Raw genomic sequence first — 12,510 nt, 5'->3', positions numbered from 1 at the left:
AGTAACATGTCATGCTTTGAAAGAACAGCTCCAAAGCAACCCAGACTTTTTTTTCCAAGGTCATTACTGGTGACAGGACATGGTGCTATTCTACAACCCTGAAAGCAAACATCAACCAAGCCAGTGGAAGATGCCATTGTCACCTTCCCCAGGAAAAGCTCGTCAAGTGAAATCCAAGATCAAGATAATGCTCATTTGGTTCTTTGGTGTGAGGGGGATAGTGCATCTAGAGTTCATCCCACCAGATGAGACTGCTAATCAAGCTTTCTATTTAGAGGTTCTAAAAAGATTGCGTAAAGGTGTGAGCCAAAAAAAGGCCTGATCTGTGGCAACTGGGCTCTGGTTGTGCCACCACATCTATGTACCTGGTCACGCAGCCCTCTCAGTGTGCCAGTTTTTGGCAAAAACAGCAGGCCTCTCTTGCCTCACACACCTGACTCACCTAATCTCGCTCTGTATGACTTCTTTTTGTTTCTGTGAATGAAGAGAGACATGAAAGGACAGTGATTTGGCGACATAGAAGAGGTGAAGAAAAAAAATGAGGGAGGTGCAGTCAGCCATTCAAACAGATGAGTTTGAAAAATGTTTCCAAAAATGAAATTTCAGATTTGACAAACATATTAAGTGTAATGGAGAGTACTTTGAAGGTGATAAGGTTGTTTTATCAAAAAAATTATAAATACATAGCATTGAAAAAACATTCCAGTATTTTGGATACCTCATCGTATATAAAACCATAACCAGATTTTGAGCTCACACTTAATCATAGCTGGCAACCTAAGAACAATTAGATTTTATTACATACCTACCCTCATGAAATGGTCATTGAAGATATGGGTGCTATATAGCAAAGTGTGGTAAAGAAAGCAGATGGTACCGGCTATCAGAAAGAATAGGGACTGGGGTCTTAAAGGCTTGACTTAAAACAAGCAGTCATCTAAGTGAGGCATTGGTTATTTCTACACAGAAGAAGCACACCAGTATGTGTGAGCCAATAATTGTAAATAATAACAACCAAACCCAGGTGAGGGAATGTAATTAGAGCTTACATTCTGAACACCGGGTTTGCAGAAGGCTACGGATGACAGTGAACGCCCAAAACTCATTTACAGTGTCCCCTATCCGGTTAAACCTTTAGTTCTGGCTATGGAGAAGCCCTTGTCATCAGACAGAATACATTGCAGGGTGGATTACTCAGTTATGTTTAGGTCCAAATGCGACACCTTCTCTTTGATCTCTGTCGTAGTCTGGGTTGACTAGAGAATCAAATCCAATGAGACTCGCGTGTAAGAGAGCTTTATATCAAAGAGCAATTGTATATTGAGAAAATATCCTGCCCAGTCCAGATCAAGCCCATAAGTCCGATATTAGCCCATACGTCTGGTACTAGTCCATAAATTCCTTTTTAGACTCAGCACATGCAGTGATGCTGAATACAGAAAGATCACAGGCCAGTGGTGGATCCAGTGGCAGTGGATGTGTCTCAGCCCTGGCGTGGGTCTCCACGTGGCTCCTCCAGCTCCACGGCTCTGGCTTCATCAGTATGGCTCCATGTAGCTTGTCAATAGGAATTTCAAGCAGAGAGTGTGTGTCCTGCCCCAGGGAGGAAGACAGAAGTTCCCAGAATCTTCAGGAGAAGGCCATGCTTACACAGAGACTTCATTGGCTATGACCTGATTGACAGACTAGACTCCACCCCTTCGCTTAAGTTGACCGGAGATTATGTAACTGCCACGATCTCCCTCTTGACCAAATATGTAATTGCTCCAGTTTTTAATATTTTCTGCTTTGTTATCAATTGAGGATTTACTTTGTCTCATTGTGCCGTTGTTGGGTCGTTTGTATTCTGTCTTGATTTTGTATGATTTTCTGCATGTGAAAATATGCAAATGTAGGTAAACCTGTAGAACAGCAGTTCTCAACCATGGGTTGTGACCCCTTTGGGTTGAATGACCCTTTGAGAGGGGTCACCCAATTCATAACAGTAGCAAAATTACAGTTATGAAGTAGCAACAAAAATAATTTGATGGTTGGGGGACACCACAGCATGAGGAGCTGTATGAAAGGGCCGCAGCATTAGGAAGGTTGAGAACCACTGCTCTAGAGACAACAACTAGATCAATAGCTTCAAAGGGCTGTGCCAAGGGAGGCTGGCAGGAATTGGGGAGCGGACGAGACAAAGAAGAAAATGTCTGGTGGTTGATGGTGGTAATGTCTGCACCACTGTATGCATGTGATTGGAGTACTGAAATGCGTAGCATGTGAATTGTATGACTATGAAATTGTTCAAAATAAACTAATTTTAAGAATTATCAGTGGAATAGAAATCTATTCTTCTTGGTTGCTGTCTGAGGTTCCCAGTGTTGGTTGAAAGTACTTGAGACCCTCGGGTGAACAAGAACATGTCATCACTTGGTTCAGTATCGGAGTGTGATAGCATAACAATAATTGCTCTATTCTTGAATAATGCACTCCCCAAATTACAGATAAAGCTTTTCTTTTGTATTATTATTAATAAATTATTTTATTGAGGGCTATCACAGCTCTTATAATGATCCATACATCAATTGTGTCAAGTGCATTTGGGCATATGTTGCCTTCATCATTTCCAAAATATTTTCCTTCTGTTTGAGTCCTTGGTATCAGCTCTTTTTTCTCCTCCCACCTTCATGGACCCCTGATAGATTATAAATTATTATTATTTTCATATCTTACACCGCTGTCATCCACATTATTGCTGTTCATCCCCTTGGGGAAGGGAAGATAGAATTCTTAGAAGGACGCCTTACGGGGAGATTGTGCGTCATGGAGGAGTCTAACATTGAAATCAGTGAGGATCACCTTTACATGGACACATTTGAGTACTGCATACGTTTTTGCCCAAGATAAAACTGAGGAAGTAATGATTGTTGTTTGGATGCTGAGGGATCCTGAAAGACTAACTTTCTCCTGAACTTACACCTTTGTGTTTGTCAGCATTAGAAACAATAGTGATAAACAAAACAATGGTGATAAACAAACTACCTGCCCCGGAGTCAATTCTAACTCACAGCGACCGTACAGGACAGGTAGAACTGCCCCTGTGAGTTTCCCAAACTCTGTATGGGAGTGGAAAGCTTTGTCTTCCACAGAGCCGCTGGTGGTTTCCAACTGCCAGCTATGCAGTTGTAGAAATATACCAAGTTCCCACACGTGGAATTCTGAGTAGTATTTCAAGAAAAGTGAAGTTAGATTACAAAGGCATTTTATCAACTTTATTATGCTATATAAGCTTGAAGAAACACATATTTCTGTCTATGAATTTGCACATTTTAAAAATCACATTTGAAGGCTATTCAATTGACATACATGTGATTTTGTCTGTTGTGTGAAAACTAGGTTGTTTTTTGCTTTTGTTTTTTACATTATAAAGCTTGGGAAGTTATGAGTCAGAGAGAAAACAAATCTAACACCAGAATTCCTTCTAAGATCTCTCCATATAGTATACAATTCCTTCATCAATTGTTTATTCAACCTCTATTTACTTATTTAAAACATTTCATCCAGTAGCTTCATTGTACTTGACAATTCTTGGTGAAATTTAAATTGTAACATGTACCTTATTGAAAAGATACGAAGTAATACGACTTGTCTTTCATGCATAATTGGTTTGTAGAACACAGAAGGAAACTTTTAGTAATGGTCCGTGTGCAATACTTTTTTTTTTTTGAGCAATACATTTTTAATGTGTGTGCATCTTGCTTTCTTTACAGTGCAACCTGGCCGCCTGGTGTCCGCCGACTTGCAGAGTCTTATTTGAGAGACCCCATGATTGTATATGTTGGCACCTTGGATCTAGTTGTAAGTTTGTTTGGTTTTCAAAACACTCCGTAACGACATTTTAAACACCACCAGTTTGGACGTGTGTGCTGTGGCCACTCACAAGTTTAGAACAAATCCGAGTGCATGTAATTCTATCTGGAAACACGTCATCCTATCTCTCTGTAGCTGCTTTGTATGACCACAGTACTATTAACTCACCTTAAAACACTTAGTAATTCTTTAGTAACATCCAATATCCAATCAGTGTTCACATTTTTCTTATCCAGTAGCTGTTTTTTAAAGTTCTGTTTGAATCAGAGTCTAAAGGAATTCTGTGTATATGCATGTTTGCTTGTTATGTCTCTTAATCTCTAATCTGCAGATCTCCCACTGTGTGTGCGCGCGTCTGCTGACTGGTGGTAGAATCTGTGGTTGTCTATACAGTTATCCGTGTTCTGGATTTTGCTGATGCCCATAGGACTTTTGAATGTGCTTTTTATTCCAAATTCCCTGTAAATGGTAATTAGATATAGAAACTTGATTAAATCCTGGGTTTTAATTTTTTTTTTCTTTTTACAAAAGTTCTGCATGGGTGATGATGTTTCCTTGTGAGTTCGGATGATTCCAGTCTACCCTGTATATGTTAAGTCCCGAGGGCCTTTGACCTAATGGGGATCATTGCCGAGCTCTGTGATATCTTGATGGCTGTTGTGGTCAGCTGCTGTTGAGTTGCTTCCACTCATAGCAGCTCTCTGTACAACAGAAGGAGACCCTGTGCCCGGTCTGTGCCAGCCTCAGAACAGTCGTTTGTTTAAGCCTCTTGCTGCAGCCACTGTGTCGGTCTAGTCCCCTGCGGGTCTTCCTGTTTTCTGCTTTACCAGAATACATAATGACTCAGTAGCAGTGAGTGTGGACACTGCACCCGGGATGATGTCCTTCTCCAGGGGTGGCCTCTCCTCATACATGTCTAACGGATATGGGATGAAGTCTGGCCATCCGCATTTCTAAGGAGATTTCTGGTTGTACATCTTTCAAGTCACAAATTCATAAGCACCAATTCTGTGGTGTTCCCTATTTATCGCCCAACGTTCACATGTATACGAGGCAGTGAAAATATTATTTGAGTCAGGCACACTTTGATCCTCAAATTAAAAAGGGGTTTCTCCAGTGTAATTTGATTTCCTGAATACTGCTGCCTTGGGGATTGAGTGTGGATCCAAGATAAATTAAATCCTTGACTTAAGTTTTTCACTGGGAGTTTCAAGATTTCATCAGAGGTTGCCAAATAAAATTCATCCTCTAATTCTTCCTTCCAAGTATAATCCTTTCCTCTTACACTAGTATATAAATACTATTTTTAGGGTTTTTTAAAAATCATTTTATTAGGGTCTCATACAACTCTTACCACAATCCATACATACATCAATTGTATAAAGCACATTTGTACATTCATTGCCCTCATCATTCTCAAAACATTTGCTCTGCACTTAAGCCCCTGGCATCAGCTCCTCATTTTTCCCCTCCCTCCCCACTACCCCTTCCATCATGAACCCTTGATAATTTATAAATTATTATTTTGTCATATCTTGCCCTGTGGGATGTCTCCCTTCACCCACTTTTCTGTTGTCCGTCCCCCAGGGAGGAGGTCACATGTAGATCCTTGTAATCGGTTCCCCCTTTCCAACCCACCCTCCCTTCACCCTCCCAGTATCCACCTTGGATTCCCTGTGTTTCCAGTTCCTATCTGTACGAGTGTACATCCTCTGGTCTAGCCAGACTTGCAAGGTAGAATTCAGATCATGATAGTGGGGACGGCGGGGAGAGGAAGCATTTAGGAAACAGAGGAAAGTTGTTTGTTTCATTGTTGCTACATCGCACCCTGACTGGCTCATCTCCTCCCGAGACCCTTCTGTAAGGGGATGTCCAGTTGCCTACAGATGAGCTTTGAGTTATAAATACTATTTTATCTAAAGAGACAATATTTTATTTCTTTCTGATTTAAAGAACTGTACCAATGCTATGTAATTAAATTGCTAAAATAATAATTGTATTGAGACTGTATCATAAACTGATTGTCTTCTTTCATTGGAAGTACAATATCCCAAACTCAAGATTATGGTTTTGATAAGCCTGACTTCATCCTATGGTTATTATCTTTTTCTGTAGTAGCCAGTTTCTTTCAGGACCTCTGCATTTTTACCTGTTAAGTTTATTAAAACCTTCTCCAGTGACAGAAATAAGATGTATCTGAGGCTGGGGCCGATATATGCGATTCCTGCCTCAATGGTAATGTATCCTAATTTTCTGATCTCTTAGGCTGTAAATACTGTGAAGCAAAATGTAATTGTTACCACAGAGGAAGAAAAACGCAGTCATATTCAGATTTTCCTAGAGAGCATGTCTCCCAAGGACAAAGTCATTGTGTTTGTCAGCAGAAAGGCAGTGTAGGTATTTCCCTTTGATTCTGTTACAATCATTAATCGAGTTAAGTTTGTTTAGGGTGATTCATGTCTATATCCTGGTTATAACTGTCGAGGTACAGACGGTGGCGGCTGTGTGTGTTGTAGCATTTGGAATTCAGCTCTTGCCCTAGAAGTAAAGCTAGTGAATCAGCGATGGCACTCGGACAGCGCTGAGGGTCCCTGGCTTTCTTTTGCTTCAGTGCTGATCACTTATCAAGTGACCTGATTCTCCACCGCCTGTCAGTCGAGTCTCTTCATGGCAACAGGGAACAGAGCGATCGAGAGAAAGCGCTGGAGAACTTTAAAACAGGTACGTTTGTGCTGTCACCGCTCATTGCAGCTTGCCATCTGTCCAATGGACCCTGTCCATTTCTAAGATCCTTCCTCAGCCTTGCCGATCCCCAAAGTTAGAGCTCTGTTTATCAGACTCAGACGAGCCACGCTCAACAAAGACAAGTGTTCGCAGGAGGACCAAGGTCTTTTCAATGGAGGAGACATCTCTTGACTGGCCTGAGAAGCAGATCCCTATATCCCTTTGTGATGTCTCCCCTGGGAGATGAGAGGATTTCGCAACCTGTGTGGTGAGCAAGGAAGCTGAGAAGGCAATCTGCTGCTCAGTCCCTCCTGGGATTGCCTTCACTGCAGCAGTGCCCAGGGCCACCCCTCACCTCGGTGTTTCGATCAAAGCACATCAGTAGATGCTGACTGTAGCTTTTTTATGTTTTTATTAAGGTAAAGCTGACAGATACACAACTGTACGTATTTAAAATACACAGTTTGGGTTTGACACGTCCATGCATCTATGAAACTATCACTACAATCACCCTAAAAGTGTCCTGGTGTTTTATTTGTTTATTTAGGCATTATTAATATTTTAATGCTATAACAAGGCCTATCTAAAGCACAGCATTTATTTTAAAATATATTTCCAGGTGGTGTTATAAATTAGAGAATGTACATGTATATTTTCCTTTTTATAAGAAATCAGTTTTGATTTTATAACCCGAATGTGCTTGTGAATTGAATTGCTGGTTTCATAACGTGCCCTTGAGAATTAGGTTGTTTTCGCGTCATAAGGAATTAATGTCATAAGGATTCATCATGACGGGGTTTTGTATGTGTTTATTAACCTTAGCATCTAGATCTCGTGTGAGAGCTTAAATTCTGAGCCCCCAGTTTGCAGAAGGCTGTGGGTGACAGTCCCGGTGTTTTCATCTATCCCTCATTCTCCCCACCGCCTACTGGCAGCCCCGGTTCTACAGTTTCTCATTGTCCATTGCTTTTGCTTTTATTTCTACATTTATCTATGCTTTATTTATTTATAATAAATCATTGTATTGGGGGCTCGTACAACTCATCACAATCCATACATCCATTCATTGTCAAGCACATTTATACATTTGCTGTCATTTTTTTATTTAATCATTATATTGGGGGCTTGTACAACTTAACACAATCCATACATCCATCCATCATGTCAAGCACATTTGTACATCTGTTGCCATCATCATTCTCAAAACGTTTGCTTTCTACTTGAGCCCTTGGTATCAGCTCCTCATTTTTCCCCTCCCTCCCTACTCCCCCTCCCTCATGAGCCCTTGATAATTTATGAATTATTATTCTGTCCTATCTCACACTGTCCAACGTCTCCCTTCACCCAGTCTTCTTTTCTCCGCCCCCCAGGGAGGAGTTATGTGTACAGCCCTGTAATCCATTCCCCCTTCTACTCCACCCTCTTCCACCCTCCCGGTACCACCACTCTCAGCACTGGTCCTGAAGGGATCATCCGTCCTGGATTCCCTGTGCTTCCAGTTCCTATCTTTACCAGTGTCCATCCTCTAGTCTAGCCAGATTTGTAAGAACATTTAGGAACTAGAGGGAAGTTTTATGTTTCGTCATTGCTCCACTGCATGCACGCTGACTTGTTCATCTCCTCCCCGCGACCCTTCTGTATACTCTTTGTTTTTTTATCCCATCTTTCTCATAGGACTTTTTTCTTTTTGTACTTCTTTGGATTGAGTGTTTTTATGATTCCATTTTCCTCTTATTATCTTACTAGTGATACTTTGCTTTTTTCCTTAATGGTGGTTTTGATGTCTGTGGTATAGATCTTTAACTTATCACAGTCTACTTTAATATTTGTTATTGATTTTAAACATTTTGATTATATACCCACATGGTTTTTTCTGCATAGAGTTTACTGAAGTCCTGTAATTTGTACATCTTTGGAAAAGTGTTGGTTCTTGTTCTCCCGGTCTTTCTCCTGTTTCGCTCTCTGTGAGGAACTCTGCTCGTTGCATCTTTACTGGGCTGCTTGTCATTGTCTGACCGCTCACGGGGGTTCTCTTGATTATTTTCAGCCCTTTTTCTTTCACTTTGTAGTTTTTTACTGGTCTGCTTCAAATACAAATAATGATCTTTTTCTTCTGCATAATCTGGTCATCTCCCCCAGTGTGTTTTTCATCCTAAACATTGTTTGTTGTAGTTTCCAGAAGTTTGACTGTGTCTTGTCGGTCATGCTTCCTCTCCGTCTGTGGACATGTGGGCTATAGCCATGGCATCTGCCTTTGTGGCGCTGTGGGCCGCACGCAGGCTGCTAGCCGTGAGCTCGGTGGGGGGATGAGGCTGTGTCCGTGGTAGAGTTGCAGTCTGAGTCACTGGATTCGTGGTTCCCTGGGGTGTGGCAGGGAGGTTGGGGGGAAATGCGGACCCAATCACAGTGAGCACAAGAATGAAGAAAGCGTTCTAAAACTGATGGTGGTGATGGTTGTACAGCTCTTGTTGATGTGATTGAGCAGTTGGGTTGTATGATATGTGGATTATATGCCAATTAAACTGCTGCAGTCTCAGAGGGCACGAGGGGGCATTGGGGAGTCACCGTCAACGAGTACAAGAAGGAAGAAAAGGTTGGGAAGGCGATCGTGGCAATGACGGCACAGCCCTTCTTACTGCGACTCAACTATTGGATTGTCTGTTAACTGATGCGCAGTACAGATGTTTAAAGAACGGCAGGCCGTCTCAGCAGCTGCACGGGACAGCTCTACTGTGTCCTGCAGGGCTGCCATGAGGCCGGCTATCGGATGACATTGAGTTCAGATTTTTGGTTTGTATCATTTCTGATAATTTTCCTCTTAGTTACAAATCATGTTTTTGTTTCCTTTTTTTGTGTGGTGTGCATGCCCCAAAATGTGAATTTTATCTATGTCTGCCGGAATTTTTAGTATTTCCCTAATGTATTTAGGGGATTCGTTTGGATCACTTGACTCTTACTTTCTCACAATAGCGAGCATCCAAGTAACCGCAGCTCCCCAGATGAAATGTGACTGTCCCAGACAGCTCGGGCTCCTGCTCTTCCCCAACTGCCGCGCGTTCCCCACGGTGTGTCTTCATTTTGAGTAACTGGTCCCCTTCCACGGCTCCAAAACCTTGTCGGGTCCGGACTATTCTAGTCTTTTACATGGTAGCTTGTTAGCCTTAAGTTATATGTGAGTTCTTGATATTTTTGAGGTTCAGGGGCCATTTGCTGAATTACAATATCTGTTGTGTTATAACTGACCAGTAGTTTGGGGGAAAGAGACCAAGGATTCCTTTCCGATACCTGGTATCTCAGTAAGCATGCTAATCTAGGCACTAATATTTCATCTGATTAAATAAGGGTAAATCTGCTTTTCATAGCTGTCTTAGTTTGGTTTACACTAGAATGTATCTATATGCACTTGGCTTTACTCTTTAGGTAAAGTGAGAATACTGATTGCTACTGACTTAGCATCTCGGGGTCTTGATGTCCATGACGTCACCCATGTCTATAATTACGATTTTCCTCGGAACATTGAAGAATATGTCCACAGAGTAGGGCGCACTGGAAGAGCGGGGTGAGTAAACACAGTCTGCCTTGAGAAGTGGACTTCCAATCCTTCCCGTTACTTCCCTTACACACTGGCCTGGCCGGGGAAACCCGGGTGGTTCTCTTGTTCTGGGAGTTGTCTGCTGCTCTCCAGAGCCTCTGTGAGCTGCTCGATACCTGTCCAGCTGCTCTGCTTGATTCAGCCAGATTCCTCCATGATTAGCTTCCTCAAGGAGATTCTGCGTCTGCTCGCTACTTCAGTCCCATAGTGTCAGCATATTGAGCTGTCCCGCCTGTTGTCCTGAACGCTGTGGACAGATTCCCTGAGTCAGCACACATCCGAGAGAGGACTCTCCTTTTCCCTCCTGCTGGTTTATACAGTTCCACATCATTTGCTTTCCAACTGAGTTTATGTGGCCTTCATTCTTAATACGTAATAAGCATTTGGATTTGTGTGAGTGAGTCGAACTTTTTGCTGCTGCTGATGTGTTGCTAACCAAATCATAAGGCAAGATGACATGCGTTGTTTTCTTTCCTCCCGCTTCAAGGAGAACCGGTGTGTCAATTACTCTCATCACCAGAAATGACTGGAGGGTTGCCACTGAATTGATTAATATTCTGGAACGAGCAAATCAGGTGAGACTGTAGCACTCATTAGATGTCTACCTCTTCTCACTTTTGCTTGTTTCTGCCAGTGACTGGGCCGTCATGGCGGAGAAGCTCCCTGCACTCACGGGGCATACTGCCTCTCGGGAAAGGCACTGCTGTGAGGGCCCTAGCCTGGCAAGGGTGAGGGGCTGTCGGAGCCTCTCACTAGGCCATCTCATCTCAGTAAATACCTTGCTGGGGGAGGACTAGGTGAAGTGGAGGTAGGAGAGCCCCGCAAGGTGGGGAGAACACAGCAGAAGGAATGTCGGCAGGCCCAAGTAGGGAGAGTCTGCGCGTACAGGGCACTGGGCAGCAGCTGCCCAGCAAGAGACTAACATACTGACCGGTCTGATTTATTTTTAAGATCATTTTATCGGGGGTCTTACAGTGCTTAATAATAATCCATACATCAATTGTATCAAGCATATTTGTATATGTTGCCTTCATTCATTTTCTAAATATTTAAGCCCTCGGTATCAGCTCTTTTTTCCCTCCCCCTCCCGCCCTCTTGAACCCTTTAGATAAAGTATAATTTTTATTTTCATATCTTACACTGCTTCTTTTGTTTGTCCCAAGGTGGGGGGGGGCGTGTGGCGGTGGTGTTATGTGTGGATCATTGGGATCGAGTCTCCCTTCCTGCCCCCATGATTTTATAACCTTAAGGTGGGTTCAAGAGTGAGTACGCAAGGAGACAAGTGTCACTCTCTCTGACGGACGTAAAACGTCCGCTGGTGGCTGTGCAGCTTTCTCTGGCTGAAGTAATTTGGAGGCATGTGGACATATTGTGTCATGATGGTAAAAGAAGAGACTCAGAATCTTTGTCAACACATTTAATGATTTCAGAATGTTCCAGAGGATCTTGTATCGATGGCTGAGCGATATAAGGCAAATAAGCAGAAAAAGGAAATGGAAAAAAAATTAGGAAGACCTCCAGGAAAGCCCCAGAAGTTTTATTATTAATATGGTCCCCTGAAAGGTGGCACCAGACCGCTAGAGGTAAAACTTAAATAACTAGCCAGAGACTCTGCTTCCTCTCGGCTCTATTTCTCTATCTATTTATTTATGTATTTATTTTCTCTCGCAGTTTTGTTGATATGTTTCATTCCTCAATCTGGGAATTGTTTCTCAACAAATGTTCCTCTTAAACTATCTTATTTAGGTTTAAGAGTGACTTAGTTTAGTATAAATTTAGAGTTGAGAGTAAATTCAAATTGCACCAAGAATAGAGTTGGGAGAGGTATAACTGGCATGACCTATTTAGAAAACAGTTAGGTAATCTATGGCACGTACATCTAATCCTTTATCGGGAATTGCTCTGCTAGGAATCTTGCACATACAGATTTGTGAGAGCAATTTTTGTAGTAGCAAAAGGCAACCACCTAAATGTCCGGCAGGTGGCAACAGTAAGTAAAGGAGCTAATTTAACGAAAGGTGTGAACTCCTTCCCAGGAAACAAACCACCCGATGACCAGACAGCAAAGTCACTGATAGTTTGGATAAATCAGTGACAACTTAGTGACAATAGCACATCCGAGGCAGAGACATGGTAGAAAGCTCAAAGACTCCACTATGACTTAAAGTCCTGGGAAAATGACTTCATAAGTATAATTGGGGGGGGGGGGGGAGGGTGTCAGACCCAATTATTTGTTTTTCTATTATTTCTTAAGAGAAAAAGGCGTTCAGTTCTCCAACGTTTCAGTGTTTGAGCAGGAATGTGGAACAAGTTGGGACCAACAACCAAGTTTATCACAGTAG

General features: G+C 42.3%; 1 protein-coding gene across 1 annotated transcript in view; it reads left to right on the top strand.

Moving 5' to 3' along the window:
* DDX43 (DEAD-box helicase 43) overlaps positions 1–12,510 on the top strand; it is a 32,500-nt gene that overhangs the window by 19,047 nt on the left and 943 nt on the right. The window contains exons 11-16 of the mRNA XM_075554897.1: positions 3,753–3,840; positions 6,118–6,245; positions 6,464–6,573; positions 9,997–10,135; positions 10,656–10,743; positions 11,599–11,751. Coding sequence (XP_075411012.1) covers positions 3,753–3,840; positions 6,118–6,245; positions 6,464–6,573; positions 9,997–10,135; positions 10,656–10,743; positions 11,599–11,715 — 670 coding nt within the window. The 3' untranslated portion in view covers positions 11,716–11,751. The remainder of the gene's footprint in view (positions 1–3,752; positions 3,841–6,117; positions 6,246–6,463; positions 6,574–9,996; positions 10,136–10,655; positions 10,744–11,598; positions 11,752–12,510) is intronic.

Source organism: Tenrec ecaudatus, chromosome 7 (assembly GCF_050624435.1).
Source record: "Tenrec ecaudatus isolate mTenEca1 chromosome 7, mTenEca1.hap1, whole genome shotgun sequence".
In the NCBI taxonomy this organism is placed as follows: Eukaryota; Metazoa; Chordata; class Mammalia; order Afrosoricida; family Tenrecidae; genus Tenrec; species Tenrec ecaudatus.
The sequence above is the reverse complement of the archived record's forward strand: the minus strand, read 5'-3'. Positions and strand labels throughout refer to the sequence as shown.